This window comes from Pezoporus flaviventris, unplaced genomic scaffold (genome assembly GCF_033815535.1).
Source record: "Pezoporus flaviventris isolate CSIRO_AGI_PZ_B2104156 unplaced genomic scaffold, CSIRO_AGI_Pfla_v1 ptg000040l, whole genome shotgun sequence".
NCBI lineage: Eukaryota > Metazoa > Chordata > Aves > Psittaciformes > Psittacidae > Pezoporus > Pezoporus flaviventris.
The window spans coordinates 4,795,878-4,814,503 of record NW_026892588.1 but is presented as its reverse complement, the minus strand read 5'-3'; the positions used below and the strand labels follow the sequence as shown (position 1 = coordinate 4,814,503).

Here is an 18,626-nt window from a genome sequence, read left to right as displayed (position 1 = left end):
GAGTATATCCTCTAGAGGGTTCTGGAAACATCATTAATGTATTTTTAAGACTAAGTTAAATATCCCTAAGAAAAGTTTAGAAGCATTTGCTCTGCTGTGAGATAATGGCGGCAGAGCAGGTAATCACTGTTTCCAGCATCATAACTGCGGTTACGATCCAGATAGCTATTCTGATCCTGGTTTTTCCTGATAGACATAAATCCCAGAGACATTTAAACATTTCATGTGTTTGTGTGATCTTAGGCACAGGTGTAGATATCTCCTTTGGGAGTCCCTGTCATGATACATTCTGTATAGCTGTATAGCAATGTATGTCACATGCTCAGGTAATTTGTTAACTTACAAACTTTATACTGAACTATAAATTCCACACGGAAAAATAATGTCTTTGTTAGTCTGAATCACAGCTTTTTCTTTTCTTTGTTTCTTGGTTCATTTATTTTCATGGTATCAGATATTAATTTTCCCCACAATCCATGAAATACTTGGGTTTCTCTGGAGAGCTTTCTAGTTAGGAAAAGGTGGTGTGAATGGTTTATGTAATGCAACTGAGACCCACCAAACTCATCTCATTAGAGATGACTAAAAGGCCATTAAATAGGCCAGTTTTTAATCTCCATTGAGTTTGACTGAATTCAAACTGATAGCCCATAGGCAAAAGGCTATGAATTTCATTAACAGTACCCTAACGCACTCAATCCCCTAATGAGTGCTAATGTTATTCTTCTGAGAATTAAGCTTGTTTTCTGAAAAGATACATTTGTAAAATCAAGTTCTGGTATTTTGGAGCACATATGGACAGGTTTGCACTGCACTTAATTAAACACAAGAAAGATTATCACTTCATGCAATGCACAGATTTCTTCTAAGGTTTTTGGTCATATGTGCTCCATCCTAGCCAAAATGCAAACAACAGAAACTGCAAATATTAATTCTACCCCTATACTTCTTCCTGAATATCATTTTACTATACCAAATCATTTTAAAGCTCATCAAGCTTACATATATTTTGTCCCCCAGAAGATTATTTTTATGCAACAATTCTTCCTTCAGTTCTGCAATTAATAGTTGAAGGAAACCACCAAATTCTACAAAAGCATTAACTTACAGAAGAAAATGCAGTGGTTTATGATATTTCACATCTGTTTCTAAACAAGTAAAAAAGTAAAATGCTCAGCATAAAGAAATATGAACTTTAGTTCTAATGCTGCCAAATCTCACAATCTTATTAAGAGTTTAAAGATACCTTAGTTTAATCCCTCACCTTACTACTTGAGCTAAAAGGCCCAGTTCCATAAGCAGTAGTAGACTCAAAAAAATGCTTATGATCCACAGAGTGCGTGGATCCAAATTAAAATCCACATTTGGTGTGAGTTCATGGAGCACATAGCTACAGTGTTCCAAAAAAATGACAGTGTGGTAAAGGATTACGTCTAGTGGTGTCAGAACTCGTTTTGATTCCTAATTTCACCAGTTTTGCCATTTAGGCTCATAATATGTGAAAGGTAGTAGACAATCTTAAAGGCTGCATATTGGATTAGGAAGACTTGAGAAATACATACAAAATGACACAAAACTGGAGTGCATGAAATAGAAGATTGTGAAAGAAAGTATGTGACCAGTAAAGGACCATACAACATGAGTTCTGAAAATGAAGCCAGATACTGCTCAGCTGGCTTTTTGTTTCCAGGAATTCTGGCGGTGTCCTGTATTCCACCAATATCCTGTATCCACCAATGCAGACAAGGCCTAATAATGATTAAAACAGCATTTGAAAACCTCTTGAGGAAACGGTATCTAGTTCCTCTTGGTCTTCAACATGGCTATAAAAAGCTTAAACCAAGGCAGGCTCTTTCATGTTGGCAGCAAAATATGATTAACTGAAACCCATTTAGAAATGGTTTCTTCATATAAACATTTTTGTAGCTGAAGCTGCAGAGGGAGAGTTGGAGCAGGTCTAAGCTGAAGCATTTGGAATGAAAGACTGCAAATGCCTCCTTGTAACACACACAGCAAAATCCCAAATGCCTGGAGGGAAGAACTTTTTAATGATAATTTCTTACATTTATATAGCACCTTTTATTCCCTAGGACCCCAAGCACTTCATTAGCTCTATGCTAAAAGCTTCACTGCAGAAATACAGCCAGTATATGCATGATTTTCTGAACGTTTCATTTCCAGGTGACACATTTCTTTCAATAACAAAATATTCTGCTTATCCCATATATAGCAACTGAAACACCAACATATAAAAGATTAAACTGTATAGTTCTGAGCTGTAGAATAATTTAAGCCTGTATGATTGTCATGTAATGGATACATTGAATTTATCCCATCCATTTCCCCTCTCCATTTATTACTTTGATCTCATCTTTGCATCGTAGCCTTTGGTAGAAAATTGTGTCTTCCATAACATTTTCAAAATTGAAATGCTCCTTGATGTCTGAATTTCAGACAAAAATGGGGTTTATAGGAAAAAGTAGCATTTTTTTCTTCAATCCACTATTAGAAATTGAGAAAGCAGAGGAGTTTTTGAGTACACAGGACATAATGCTTTCTTTTTCCAGCTAAGATGGTTGTTTGAATAAAACATCTTGCCTTTACCTACAAAATTCATCTTGTCTTTGCCCTTAGACTCTCGTAACTACAAAAACAAGGGTCCATAAACATGATGTGAAAGGTATCTCTGTGTTGTTGCTCAATTTGCCACAGAGTTTTTATTTCCACCCTACAGAGATATTTTGGTTTCTTGGCCTTTCCTACAAAGATATAGTACTCATTTCACCAGTTTCAACATATTTAGGAACTCAGTGCACTGTCTGTTTCAACAAACAGTAACTAACATTATTTCCATTTAAATTTTAGAAGAATAATGAAATGAATTGGAGCAGCTTGATTTATTTCAACGCTAAAAATCTAAAAGAAGAAAAATTTCTTAACTCTTTGTTGTTTGAGCTGTTGATTCATGTTTTTTGGCTTGCTTGTTTCACAGGCTCTTTTGAAATACAGCTGTCAGTGATAATTAAAGAGGATTCTCTAGTATTGTCTATATTTCAGGTAGAACAAAAATGCATTTTATGTATAATATGAATTTAGTCTCTGCCACAAATCAAGATATTCCAGTCATCTTTGTCAGCATCAATGAAACTTGCAGAATTGCAGTAAGATGACAGTAATAATATAGATAAAATTAAACCCATTAGCCATTAAAACCTATGCCTGTTTTAACAACCTTAACCAAGGTAAGGTTGAGTCCCGAGATAAAATATTTTGCAACAGAAGGATATTCAGAAGGTCTCCCTGGCTAAATATTGCCACTTGCCCCTGTGATTTGCCTTTGTAACTGTTGCACTTCTAGCTAGGAGAATTTCCCACATTACATGATGAAGACAACCGTTTTCCCATTGCTAGGTTTCTGTCCACAGGCACCAGGACGAAAACACCCATGTTTGTTGCTTAGTCCTGCTCCCCTTGGCCAGGCCTGCGCCAGCAGTTACAACACAGCTTTTGTCAGGAGGAAGCAGCTTCTTACCCAGCCTCCCACAGTTGTCCCCTGTTTTCGGTCTCACCACTGAGGAGTGTTATTGTCATCTACCACAGAGCAGAGAGAAGCAGCTGTTGGGGCAGCACTATCTGCCTGGCACATGAGTCTCCATTCTTAGCTGCTCCTCAGGTAACCACCATAATAAATGTTATCAATTAACAAATACTGGATTGTCAGTAGTAATTAATTAACCTTGCTCTTTATGCTTGCATTTTATCTTGCATTAGGTCTAATTCATCCCACAATAAAAAGATGATAGTTAAGCCTACATCTCTGTTCCCTTCAGGAGGATCTGACATCTCTCTTCTCATGTCTGTATTACTGAACTCAAGTCTCACATAATTCAAAGATAAGAAGTAAGCAGATCAGTATAGGAAAACACCACCATATATCATAGCACTGACCCTCTTAAGAACAATGTATTGCCTTGGAGGGTTGCCATTTGCATCACGCACAGGAAGTATTAATATACGAAAATATGCTATGAGCAACAAAACCGTAACAAATTTCTTCCTTAGTCTGCTGATGCATTGTAATTCAGTGGAAGAGGAAGAAATCTGTAGCAATAACCTGACCTTCAGCAGATGATGGAAAGGACCTAGATACAACAGACATAAATTATCGTAGCTCTGCTTAACCCAGACTGATGATTCAGTTCATATTATAGTGCCAAAATGACAGAGAGAAGACCGAGATAGTAATTTCAAGTTCCTTGTTTCAGGTATCACTCTGATAACCTTAGTGTATCCCTGTAGAAGACAGGGCATGGAAAAGCCTAGCTATGACTATCAACCACATGCCTGTCTCGTGCTGGCAAAGTGTTACTGATGAGCAGGAAATGGTATGAGACTTGTAGAGTGCCATGTTCTGGTCTCCTAGTTGTGTCACACCCTGCTTGTCCCTACACCAACCTCTGTGACTAGCGTTAAGCTCACACCCACATCTACAGCACATATTAGGGACCTGAGCAATGTTAATGTGGAGAATTAGTGACAATAATCCTTTCAGGCATACTCCATGTTCGAATTTGTGACTTCTCCATGTCCCAGGGAGGGACACAGGTAGCATAACACAGGGAAAGTCACCTTCCTCAACTGAACACCATTTCAACATCCTCACAAAAAGGAAAGGTTTTAGTAGCCAAATCCCACAACTTCTGTGTTTCAAAGTCATCTGGCCAGGTGGAAGTCAGGACAAAGATCCAAGTGAAGACATCTTCACCAAAAACCTTTGCCTTGAGAAGCAAATGCACTTGAAAAATGAACAGCATCTCTCAGTTGTCAATGTCTTTGCCACTGTATCAGTGTAAGTACGTAACTACACACCAGGTAGGATTTCTAACTGCCTTCCCTTCCCCACAACCCCTTACTGTTCTGCCTGGTAGGCAACTGCTACCTCAGCAGTTGTAAGTTCATTAAGTTAGATGGACATACATCCCCTTGTCCATATACTTAACACAAACAATTATGTAACTCTTTATCAATGTTGGTTTGTAAAGCACCAGAGGTTTGTGTACAGGAAAATATAATAATATTTTAAAAAGAAGCAAAGAAAGCAAAAGAGCACTTTATTACTATTAATGTAGAAATACTGAGGAGCCTGTATTTAGGTAAGATCACAGCAGCAGAAAGTCTGTTTGATATGCCATACCTTCTGTTTGTTTCTTAATTGTAAAGAGTTTGGGTTTGATCAAGACAATTAACTATTAATATAGCTGAGTTTTCTCACATCAGAGATAAAGCTTAAAAAACTACAAAAGGTTTTTTTTAGAGTATATTGTACTGTATAGATAAGTACGTATCTTCAGGGCATGCAAACAGACATCTTTGTAACTGAATCCTGAAAAGGAGGTGAAAAAAACCTGTATAAAACCATGACAGCTTTATGAAGTCTTCAAGTTAATATGCAATGTTGAGAAGTTATTTGTCAGATTCTGTGGTTGTACCGAATCACTATATGGGAAGTTGACAAAAATTAAAAACCAAGTTACAACCTGGGGTTATTACAATGTAACTTCTGTTACCCAGTAACATTCCTCTTTACAGCATCCTTCCTTGTCCCTCTCTATGCCAACAGAGGAGAAGCATCTCCTAGGCCACATCCATTACCACTGAAGTACCAAAAAGTATCTTCCATGCAATGATCAAAGCTGTATTAAAACTTTTGCTACTTTCTTGTTTATCCAGTATTTCCACATCACATCCTGCCTAAACTCTCAGCTGAATTATTTTGAACAGCAGTTCATTTGCTATTACCCCATTCAGAAAATACTGTCTTAGGTTTGGGATTTGCAGGCAGATCTTGTATTATAATACTACTGCTTTTAGTGCGAAGCTCAGAGGAACATAAAGTGTCTCATTATAAACTCAGTGAGATAGCTGCAAAGACTTTAATGAGCTTTCAACGAGGCTCAAAGAAATAAAATTCTAGCACTAGTTTTCCTAGTAATAGAAATCTACATATTTAAAATAACTGTAAGATGGTTATTTCAGTATCCTGAAATGCATGCTGGGTAGAGGGTTCTCAGACAAAAGAAAGAATGAAGAAACTTAGAACAATTGTAATGTTCATTTTTAAAACTTGTCCCAGTTTCACAGCCCTTGGCTCTGGTTTCCAATAAGGCGTTCATAGGTCACTGTGTGGAAATGGACTAAGGTAAGGCTTTAGAAGTGTATTTATAGTTACACCATGGACGTAATTCATAAAGTAAAAATGGGGTATCTGCAAGAGCAGAAATAGTTGGCAGAGTAGTTTCATTTTGGGAATTTCAGCAAAAGCAGCAATATCTGAACAGTCTCAGGAAGCACTCCAGTCTATCTGCTAATGTATCAGATGTATCTAATTCCATCCCAAGCATATTAAAATTCCTTTTTCAGAAGTTATGTATGAATTGTCATTCAAATATATCTCTTTATTATGTTTATATTCTGCTTTAAAACAGCAGAATGGCTGTTACTTACTCTGTGCAAAAGAGAATCTCGATTCTGAATCTTGACAGGAGCTAGATAATGGTGTTTTAATGTTTCATGTAGATGTCTTAATCAGCAAGTCATTTAACCCAATCAACGTAAGACTGAGAGTACTTTTAAAAGTATTCCACTTATGAATAGCAATAACCATGTTTTGTCACATTTATCAATTATGGTTTCTAAGAGGAGGGTGTCATCCCATTTGTGATAGAGTACATTAAGAAGCATGGCTTTCACAATGACTTAAAATAGCACATGCTGTGGGAAACAGTGCTTATTAGGATTCAAGACAACAGGTACTCACTAAGTATGAATTGTATACTCACTTCCATCATTTACATGTTACAGTTTATCAAGGTAGCTACACAGGGGCTGCCCCTACATACTGTTTGGTCTCCAGGTCTCTTGGACACATCTGCATGGCAAAGCAAATGAGGCACATTTTCCCCCCAACATCAGCAGAATACCATGTGAAGCCTTTCTAGTCTTCATGCCACATCAGCACATTTGTACCACATATAACCCACAACCTACACACCCCTACCTACCCGACCTCACTGGTCACCACTCTTCTGATCATGCTGCAGCAGACTGTTGAACCTTTCCCTGGGAACAGCCAGCACCTCTGTGCTCTCACAGCCCATTCTGAGATGACTCACTCAGGCCTTCACTTCAGAACAGACTCTGTAGTGCTCTCCTTTGGCTTTCCAGAGTACATGGAGAACAGGGTCACTCTTCCTTCTGGGAAGCAAGGTGGCTGATCCTCCTGGTTAACAGAAGCAAGAAGGGCTTGGCTTGTGGCTGTGGCCTCCCAAGTGTGGAAGAAGACTGTGATAAGGCCAACCTGTTTACAGATGGCATCCCAGGGCCAGGTGGAGGGACTGGGCTGGGAGGCAATGAGGGTATGTCACTGTAAACTGAAGGGCAGCATGGCCAGATGGTGCTCAACAGGTCTGGGCAGGTATGGCACACATACAGGTGCAAAGCTGTGGTGCAAGGGCCAAGCCATCTGGCTTTGTTGGACAAGTACAGGGGTGGTCCAAGGAAAGGCGTGGAGATGGTCCAGACTATACGTGGGGGCTGGGAGGCACAGAAAAGGTTTCCGAGGAGTTTTCCTGCAGCATCCTAGCTGGAGCACTCCCGTGGAGCCCCAGAGCGCGTATGATGCTCAGGCAGTAGAGCCCGAATGGTAGCACAGGTGCACTTCCACTGGACAGAAGGACAAAGCTAGCTGGCCTACCTACATTTGGCAGTTCTTTTGTTCTGAGCAGAATGAGGATATTTTACTTGCAGGAAGGGGAGGCTGACTGAATAAATGCCATTTCCCAAACGGAGCAGTAAAACTAAACGGGTTGGGGAGCTGCTCACTGCTTATTTGGAAATGCAATGTGACTACCTGTGCACCTAGAAGGAAAAATAACTTAATATAAAATGCAGTGAACTGCAATGCATCCTGACTATGGGATTGTTTCTCTCAAAGGTTATATGATTCCAAAAATATGCCTTTGAGGCAGAGAATGAAATATCAAGTCTTTTGTATAATTTAATTTATAAATTACAATTATTTTTCTTTAAATACTGGGCTGGGATTGAGAAGAGACTGTGGAAATAGGAATTATCATGACATAGCTTGTAGAAGAATCCAAAATTTCTCCTTATTTCTGATTTAACTTCAGTGGAACTGTAAGTGTAACAGTGCTTGGTCCAGATTTGATCATTCTCTTCTAGAGTCTGGGAGACTTGCAGAAGGAGAGCCTGTGCTTTACATTCTGGTTTATGGGAATACTGTTGTGTTTTTTATCTTACCTATATTTAAAAGTACTCACTAGAAGTTCCTGCAGCTGTTTGGTCACATAATAAAAGATAAGACTCTGATTTCTCATGCATGCACTCAGCATGGTGTATCAGAAAAAAGGCCCCAAACCTGCTCCAGCATTCTAATAAGTGCGTGTGTCACTTTGTAGGAGATCAGAATCCTGTCCAAATTCCACAAAGCCTAATAGGACAACAGTTGCCAAATGACAAAAGCTATCAGAAGAAACAGAGTAAAAAGGCACATCTTTGTTTCTGATCTTCACAGCTTCAGTATTGGCAAGAGAAATGCCAAGGTTTCCAAAATAAAGCCAGTTAACCACTGTAACTGCTATTAAATATAAAAAAGGACATAGAGATGTTGGAAGCCAGGATATGAACATCTGAAACAGCAGCTATGTATACAATTACAGTTTTGTTACCATCGCCTGCTCCTGGGGCTGTGCAGTGCCACTGGCTGCATCTGTGCTGGGAACAGAGGCATAGACCTTTATATGGGGCCTGTAGCATCTAACCAGCAATGGGGAATCCCAAAAGCAGAACAGTTTCGCAGTCATGCTGTGCTGTGCTGTGGTGGGAGGAGAAAAGAGACTGCAGAGAGAGGCAGCTTCCTCCCCTTTACTGTCATGCAGGACATGCATTACACAAGGAAGCAGCAAGAGTACCTTCACTGTCCTCCCCAGTAGCTCTCCTCATCTTAGTAAAGGCAAGCAAAATAAAGTCATTACAGCAGCTAGTTGTTGTAAAGGCTCTGCCACGGTGGCAGACACATGCACTGGCATCCTAAACTGGGTAAAATCACTTGGAAGATAATATAAAGTGAGACCTTAATGGGCATTAGTTAAGTGTATTAAAAGTATCACTGCTTTTCTTGCACACACAGCTGTTGAGTAAATGCACTGCACAGCATTGATAATCCAGATGACATGGTAAATGAAGATGGCATATTCCTAAGTAAGAATTATAGTCTTGTCTGTACACAAAAACTGCACCCATTTGATTTAATCAGTAAAGAAATAGATGCAACACAGCCAACGTGTAGACAAAATGCAGGGGGTAAAATGACACTGTATGCATCTATTCAAGGCCTACAATTTTAGCAGCCTTGTTTTCTGCAGGTACAATGCTGGCATTTTTTGTCTGAGCACAGATATAATGATCCAGATTCTGGATGTGAGGAAGAAGCGTAATAAGACAGTGATCCACAACCATGATCCATGCTGGTCTCTTCAGGGAACTGCTAAAAGAAGCCAAACAGGATTGTTCATCTGCAGAACTGCACTGAACTGTGATCTGAAACATGGCCATTATTGGGCTATTCCTTGTGCTTCAGTTATACCCTAAAATAATTAATTGATGTCATTAAACTACTGTGGCATTGAACACATATTGCACTTAAACATAATTAATGTTGACAATTAATTATTTCAGGTTTTATGACAATACTTCGTCATAAATATTTCTAAAAATCAGATACAGGATGGAGGAGTCTGCACACTAGAAACTGCCACAAAATTGAAGACTTGTCAAACCAAAATGAACCATAAAAACAATAATATTCAGGCATCATCACTGTCATTAAACACCTAATGATGCCACAGGCATATTAGTGGGGAAATGCTCATGAGGCTCATGAGGAATTAGAAGGGAAAAAAGCAAATAAACCCCCTGCCCCTAAAACTGCTTGCCAAGCTGTTTGTACATTCTGCCGCAGGCAGTTGCTTGGAAAAGATGGAGACGTGAATGGAGACAGTCAGTGACTATTAGATGCTGATGATGGTGAGGGCAAGCAGAAGAACTGATGCTAGAGATTAAGGGCTGCCTTTTGCTTTCAGTTATGTCTCACTCTGTCTCAACATTTCATAGTATTTAAATGAATCTGTTGCATAAGGCATTTCTCCTGTCTATGCGGCTCAGCAGCCATATTCTCCTCTCTGGTATGGATTGTCATGGGAAACTTGCCAAGCTGTGACAGAGCAGTGCATAAAAAGAAATCATGCTCATAAGCTGGGGGTGGGGAGAGCTGCAGGTGAATAGATGCAGTGCAGCAACATACATACAGCCTCCTGGCTTGAAACCTCAGCATTAAAATTAAATGGCAGCCAAAATACGTAGTGCGTAGGGCTGCTGGAGACCCCAGACCATCCTATTCATTTGCTCCAGGGAGGGTGTGAGCATAGTGCAGTAGAACTGCTCAACACTGCACTGGCTGCTGCTCTAAGAGATTGGAGAACAAACAAGTATTTCCTCTAAAGATGCCAGGAAAGCCCCATCCAGTTTTGAAGCCCATTCTTGCCAGATGCTGAATACTTCCTTTACACTTAGGAAGGATCTGGACCTTTTAATTAAAGACAGTGGGAAACAAGGGTGGACCCAGCCTCTTGTAGGAATAAGCTATTACCTGCCTGCCAGGACCTGTCTGAAAGGTCTGGCATTTCCTATAGAATCCAGGGAATGTACTCACTGTTAATATTCATGTATCTATTAATAGCCAAGCTCCCAGGCAGTAGTTGGCTTTTCATCTCTAGACCTCAAAGTGCTTTACAAAGGAGATCATTATCAACAAAAGAACAGAGACACCTACATTTGGGCTTTGGCCCAATGTAAAGAGCATCTCAGATCACCTGTAAAGCAGCTTTGCTAGTTGAGCTTTACTCTGGCCCCCTGCCCTGGAAACAATCTCCAAATCTTAAATGATTGGAGGTAGGAGGGATTTTCAGCTGAAGTTCAGTAACACAAACATCTACAGGGGATTAGGCAATCCTGCACAATGCTGTGCCTGGCTGGAAGATGTGGAGGTCAAGGAGACTCTCAGCTAGAAGTCTATGACACTGGAGTAACCTTCAGGCATCTTCAGATCAGATATCCAGGATACCTTACTACCCAGTGCTGCTGTGGATTACAGCACTGAGCACTTTCAATTGCCCCATCCCTGAAGACAAGATTTACTGTCCTTTCTCCATCTTCAGTTGTTGCAGGAAAAGACAGGTGACGAAATGCACTTGGGCTGCTAATTTTCTTTTGCATTTTTGCCCTGCACACAGACTGGGACTTTCCATCTTGATGACCTGCAGCTGAAACAGATGTTTTGCTTTAGTGTTTTAAAGCACTTCACAAAACTTAACACTAATTTATTCTTTCGCAGTGCTGGGAAAAAAAAAAGAAATATGTTTGATTTTGTTACTCACATAACAGAACAATGTGAAAAATGGAAACAGATGTTTCTCATTTAAGCATGAATAAGAAGGAAGTGAAAGAAAAAAGATGATGTAGTAGATGTAGATTAAGAGAAATATGATGGCTTGGTTAAGTCAAGACAATTTCTTATGGATCTCCAGTCAGTCCTGAAAGATCTAACAGCTTGGTTCCCTGATTCAGCAAGCACATGGAAGTGCTTAACTCCAGCTGTGGAGATTGTCTCACACGCTTCATTTAGAGTATTTTTTAAAGCTGTATAGCTAAATGAATGCTTTACAGTTAGGAGCTGAGGGATCAAGGGCATTGTTCCTGTAGACAGTAAAGCACTGACTGTTTTCACAAAGTACAGACATCTAAATTTAAATATTAGAGTAGAAATAAAGTCAAACTGAAAATACACTGTTTCCTGAAACATGAAGAAGGGCTTTGATATTACTGCAGCACAGAGCGAGCATTGCGAGACCCAGAAGCAGCAACCTGGGACCCACTGAGAGCCTTGGCTCCCCCACAGGGCACAGCACTGGCAGGGGCGACCTGCTCTGCTTTGGCAATTGCCTCTCACCCTCTCCTTGTCCCTGCAGAAGCAAAGGTCCAACCTCAGCCGCAGGGCCTTTCCCAATAAAATGTTTCAGACCATCAGGCTGAAACAAGATTGTTCCCCTTCTTCCCTTCCTCCTGAGTAAAGCCAGGAGACATGTCCCTGCCCCAGAGCCACCCTCCACAGCTCCCACAGGCCTCCAAGGTGCTGTAGGATTCACCTCTGTGGAAGAAAGGACAGCACTACCCTGCCAATGCTTGCAGCCTGGAGAGAGCTGCAGAGGTCTTTCCTACTGCAGGAGAATCCTCCTGGCAATTCTATCTCACTAAGCACCTGCTCAGACAGTTTTCACTCTTTGTTACTCCTGAGAAAATTAACCTCACTGGCATATTCTGCCCTTTCCAAGGCAACCTAGCCCCAACTGGCAGAAGTGTAGCTACTCCTGATGTTCCCAACAAGGAGGACAGGCAAAGGGTATGTTCCAATTCCCCATGGATTACAGCACTGTTAAAAAAAAAAAAAAAAATCCAAAAATAAAGCAGACCAACAAATCCCTTTGTTTCCAGGCTGTACTAATCTATGAGGAACCACTGGGCAGAAATGCAGTATAAAATTCCTTCTGTAGTGGAATTCTTAGGAGGAAAAATTAAAAACTAGGCTTCAAATCCTCTTGTTTGAGTTTTAAGGACAATACTTCAGTTGCAGGAAACAGTCATTTTCCACTCAGAACCTGTAATATGACAATGTTTCTGAAATTGTCACTGCTTTCAGCACACTTGCTGAGAAGAGATTTGGCCCTGTATGCAGTCCACAGGCTGTGCATGCAGAATTCATAATCTCTTTAACATTACTATATGCAAATGCTCCCAGGATGCAAAGAGAGATTTGTATTTCACATTAATATTTTATGAGAATTTTGTGTGTACATGATAAATGAATAAATGGAGGGACAAAAGGGGACATGAAGAACATGTGCATTGTGTGTGAGAACTGCATTAATTCTTAAATGTTTGCAATGGCCACAAGATGGTTAAGGAACAAAAAGATTTATTACTGTAATTACATAGGAGGAGAGAATAAGAGAAGAAAAATGAGAGATCAAGGGAGCAGTTTCATGTTACAGTTTCTCCAGCTGCAGAGCTGGTTTAAGAGGTTCTCCAGACCCTCCTGCCCCCATCCTTTTCACCCTGGCTGCAGATTACCATCCCTTTAATTCTGACAATTCAACCATTTTGCATGTTCAAGATTTAAACCAGCTCTTAATTACAACAGGGAATCACACGCTTAATCTACTTGGTCTCTCATTTTCAGATGCTATATAATGAGGGCGCAATTCCATATAAAATCTCAACACTAACACAGTGCTGTGGATACGAAAAAAAAAGAGGCCCATCAAGGAGACTGAGGACAGGTCTCAGAATCTGGGGTTTAAACGGAGTTATCTGGACAGAACCATCACTGGTTTCCCACTGTTTCAGCTTCTGGGTCACCCCCTTTCTCACCTTTCCAGTTGCCCTTATTCTATTGAAGTTTTATTGCTACTCTGGAACGACATGAAGCTCTCTCATGCTTTAACTATAAGAAATGTAATATTGTATTTGTCCAAAAACCTACATGAGTAAAAGAAGATCCCTGAGGGGATATTATTAACTGCCTGCTACTTATCATTGATGGTTATTCTCTGAGACAACTCTTCTGTTTAATCTTTATGCTCTCAACAATAACCCTTCTCTCTTTTTGATCAAGTGTTAATTTTCTTGAAAGATTTTCTCTGACTTTAGTTATTACTGAAGGGGATTTTAATTTTACCCCAACTCTTTAATGGCTAAATCTTGCATATCCACTATTTCAAATAGGGGTATTTCAGTTACTCTAAGTAAATAGTTCAAGGATTTGGCTTTGATAGGTAGCTGGAAAATTTCAAATCAAAACAAAATTGAAATTGCAGTTTCTTTTCCACTTCAGAATAGAGTTCTTAGTCTCCCTGAGTGACCTGTCAGTGTATTGGAATAAGAAATGGATACTGTTAGACTGCTACAGAGCATACTCCCATGTCAGTGAGTTTCATCAGCACAAGTGGCAGCCCTGCATGGGAAATCTGTTAGCTGGTTATTTCATCTGCAGCTGATCAAAGATAAACAAGATAAAAAAGACAAACAAAGGGAAGTGGTGATGTAGAATGTATTCTTACTTTCCTAGTCTCCACAGGCAATATTATTGCTAAGTTTCCTCTAATTGTTTATAGTAGAACTTTAAAGCATAAGAGGAGAGAAAAAAATAAAGAGAAAAAAACAGTAGAGGTTCAGCAGAGAGTAAAGCCCAGAAGCCCTTGAAACCTGCTTGAAACCCTTCTTACAAGCATCCTCACTCCTTCCCTATTGTCACTGCATCTCCACAGCCCCATGGAAGTCCAGATGATGGGTAAATATCTAATAATATGTTACATTTAGGGCAGTTCATATTTCAGGGAAAGATTGCAACATAGGACTGAGTGATTTTTTTGGGAGGCTTGTTTTGTTTTGTCATACTGGGCACTCCTGTTTTCAATGACCTTGTTGTCCATGATAATTACAACGGTTTACAATAGTCTCCTGTTCCTTTGAACCAATAAATTAGACTGGGCCCATGGTTTTGCAATTCCAGTCTGTCTTCCCAATACTGGTTTATTGTCTTTGCTTGTCTGATCTGAATGTGTGTGAGCGGAAGCAGAGAGCCTCAGGTTGCTCCTTCCCGTGCAGCCACTCTGTGGTTCCCAGGTTCAACATGGGAGCTCAGCATATCCTTCTTACAGCCTCAAGCAAGACACTTGCTCACTCATCTTCCTCTCTCCTTTTCCACAATAACCTACCTTCAAAGCTACTCTTCTTTCCAGCATGGACTTGCTTGCAGGATGCAGAGAGGTACCAGGAGCTGCATAGGACACAGCTATTCCATGACTAGGAATGCAGATGAGGAAAAGACTTGAGTGAAAGTCAGCAGGGCCAAATGCCTATCAGAAACACCAGAATATGCGATCTAAATCTATACATCTGAGCCTTAAGTTTCCCCATCTGTAAAAACAATGTTGAAATACTCCCCCATTTCTCAAGAAAGATACTAGGGTTTAACTAGTTCAATAGATTAATGAACACTTACAGAACACCAGATGTCAGAAAAATCTTTTTCCTAAATCAACATGGTTTTGAGTATTTCAGTTGATGACAGAAATTAATTTTACAAACAGGTACAACACAGACTATAAAAGGTGGCTAGTAACATCAAGATGGTCCCCTTAAGATTAATCTAATATTACAAAGTCTTTCAGAATGAGTATTTATTTCCCCTGTTGCAGTCCTGTTGAGGCAGTTGGACTCGGCAGCCCCATTTGCTTTCTCAGCATTTGACACCAGAGTACACAACAGTATGGGTGGAAAGAACACAGCAAGAGAGTGATGTAATCACCAAAGAAATGGAGCAACAGACTTAAAAAGAGCATGGTTCTCACAGCAGGTCAGCTGAATTGGCAGCTGTGCATTTTTGGACTAGTACCAAGTGTCCACTACCACCTTACAACAGCCTTCTGGCTTTAGATTTTATCCCTGTTGAAATACATAAGTATTTTCCTAACAGTAGCATTGCTTTTCAGAAAGGACTGCATCAGCCCCAGCATACAACAAACTTTCTCCACTACTTCAGTTTTCTGATCTCCAAGATTCAAACAAGAGATGTGTGGAGAATCTTTGTGTGCTGCCTTCACACTTGCATTCAAATCTTCCCTGCTTAATGAGCCATGGGCTGTTGTTCTGAAACAGAAGACATTAACGGTTCAGAAAAAAATAAACCCCTGTAGATTAATCACCTGGCTTCTTCATGGGCCCAAGTCCATTCACCAGACAGTTTGAAAGCAGAATATCTCCATATACACTGCCTGACTGATAAGCATATTAGCTGATTGCTACGCCTGGCTTTGACAAGCATGTAGAATATGAGTCTTTTTCATTGTTTATTGTAAACAAATACCAAAGGTCTCCAAATGTCGCTATATTCACAGAAAAGAACAACTGTGCAGCCATTACATGATGCTCACAGCATCCCCCCTTCGCTGCGACAGTGAAATACTATCTATTTCATGCTTCTTGATTTTTAAAGTGAATGTTTCATTGCTTTCTGAACAGCACTTAACTGCTAGGTATTACTTCTGAATCTGCCACGCAGCAATCCTTGCAAAGACAAGGATCTCAATTCACCTTGAGAACTACACTTTGCTAGATGCTCGCCACTAACGGTATTCCTGCTCCTTGGTAAACCACTGGTAGCTTTGTTCTTACACAGCCTGACCACTCGATTTTAGTACAGGAGGGATAGTATGAAAAAGAAACAGGATTAAGTGTGGCCAAAAGGATTGCAAATCCATCAAAAGCTGTCCTGGGTTCAGCTTTAACAGCTATTTTTCTCCTTAGTAGCTGGTGCAGTGCTGTGTTTTGGATTTAGCCCAATAACAATGCTGATAACACACCAATCTTTTAGTTGTTGCCTAGTAGTGATCATCCTGATCAAGGACCTTTCAGTCTCAATGCTCTGCAAGTGAGGAAGGGCACAAGAAGCCAGGAGGAAGCAGAGACAGGACACCTGACCCAAACTAGCCAAAGGGGTATTCTATACCACTGTTACAGCTGAACCCAGGACAAGGCCTTGCCAAACCTTGAAAAGAACACTGGCAGGCCACAGTGCTTAATTTTCTGGAAACAGAGAGGAAGGGAACAGCCAAACAACCAGTTGTAGTGTCAGCATGGTTTCCCCCATCCCATAGCAAAGTAAGCTCAAAAAAAACAACTGGGATATGGCACTAAACACATAAACAGACCTGAACTGTTCCAATTTATGTAATGGCAATACCTGTCCTTCCCTGCAACCCACCTCTTCACCCCTGCCCTCCCCAGCTCTCTATGTTTCAGGAGACTTTTTGAACAGAGTGATTCTAGTATAACATGAAGGAAATACCAGCTCTACCTTTTGATCGCTTCTTACTCATCTCCTTTCTCTTGTTAGGTCAAATCTCAGTCTCACTGAACTCCTGATTTAGCTTATTAGCAGAGAACAGTGAACCCCCATCCTCATTTCTTCCCTTCACATATCTAATAGCTTGTTTCCCATGTTCCCATTTTTACAACCCTTAGAGGCTGCTTTGATTACCTTTACCTTATCCTTCTTACAGGTCATAGAGGTCAGTGGCATACCTGGAATAAACTGGGACTGTTATTTCAACCGTCAGTCACGCTTCAGCTGGAAGGCAAAGTCCTGTCAGCAGGGAGATTGAAGTGCTACAGAGCAAAGCAGAGGACAGTAGTATCTTTGATGGCAACTATGTGCTTCAGCTCCTGCCTGTTAACAGGTATCCATGGGCACTGTTGTTCCCCTGACTCTCTTTCCCTTTGATCATGTTGTGTTGCTATTGGAGCATTTCAGTATACTGGGCCCAGAGCAGGGTATATGCGCCTCTGTGAATACGTACCACAGGCTTGATCCTTCACAGATTAAAAGTCAAAAAAAGTTGTGGTGGTTTCCTGAGCTGAGGATTTGGCCCTATATTCTTAATATTCCTCTGCCACCAAGGAGGGTCTCATCAGGCAAGATGCTGAGCAGCTTTTGATTAAGACCAGTGTGAATGAATGGAGCACACACAGCACCACACACTCCCCAGAAACAGTCCTTTACAAAGAACTGCCTGGATGGTACAAAATGAGCCACATAAGGAGACCCCATAAATACAATGGCATTTTAAACTGGACATCTTCGTAAAACACCAGCCTCTGCTGGGGTCACAAACCCTGGGTTTGGGCACATTAATTCATTACTTGTTCAAAGAGGTGAAAAAAACTGCTGAGAGGGATGCAAACATGTTTGCTTTATGACGACGTATAAAGACTATGCTCGGAGTCTCCTGAACAAGCCTTCCTTTTCCTTTAGTGGCATGCAAACAGTGCACACTACATGCATTAAATGGGATTCAAGTCACTTTTTTCATTGCTATTAGAGCAGGTACTGCTGGAGATAAAAGCAACTGTCTCAGAAGAGCAGGTATGACATCTGGTACATAGCACCAAAAATAAATCTTTAACTTCCTCTCACACCTGCCAAACCTGCTCCAAGGAAATAAAACCTGGGAAACATTACAAATACACACTTCTCTCTGATTTCAAAGGAAGAACTGACCTATTTTTTCTTTGCCCGTTTTAAACATTTCCTATGACAAGATCAGTTTGCTAAAACAATGGGTTCTGTTTGGAATAACCACAATCATAAAAGAAAATTGCATGCATATGAAGAAGGCGAGTGGCGAGATATTTGCACTGGAGGTAATTCACACTAATGCTGCTATTTATAGTGCAGCAGCACCTTAGGGACCCAGTCATGCTCAGCACACCTACTTGGTAAGCACTATACAAACATGACATCTGATAGTCTCTCCCCTGTAGTGCACTCATAGTTATGATTTATGGCAACTGGTTGGTAACATCATATAATCTGGGAGTGGTCCTTTGTTAAATTATTTTCTCTGGTCATGTTTATGTAATAAGTATTTTCC

General features: G+C 40.4%; 1 protein-coding gene across 9 annotated transcripts in view; it reads right to left on the bottom strand.

Moving 5' to 3' along the window:
- Positions 1 to 18,626, bottom strand: part of HFM1 (helicase for meiosis 1) — a 109,663-nt gene that overhangs the window by 35,712 nt on the left and 55,325 nt on the right. For 4 of the 9 annotated variants that reach the window (XM_061465534.1, XM_061465526.1, XM_061465527.1 and 1 more), the window contains one exon: positions 6,749 to 15,843. The exons of 1 other annotated variant lie outside the window; for it this stretch is intronic. In XM_061465534.1, coding sequence (XP_061321518.1) covers positions 15,733 to 15,843 — 111 coding nt within the window. In that variant the 3' untranslated portion in view covers positions 6,749 to 15,732. 4 more of the 9 variants (XM_061465530.1, XM_061465531.1, XR_009745565.1 and 1 more) reach the window with 3 other exon arrangements.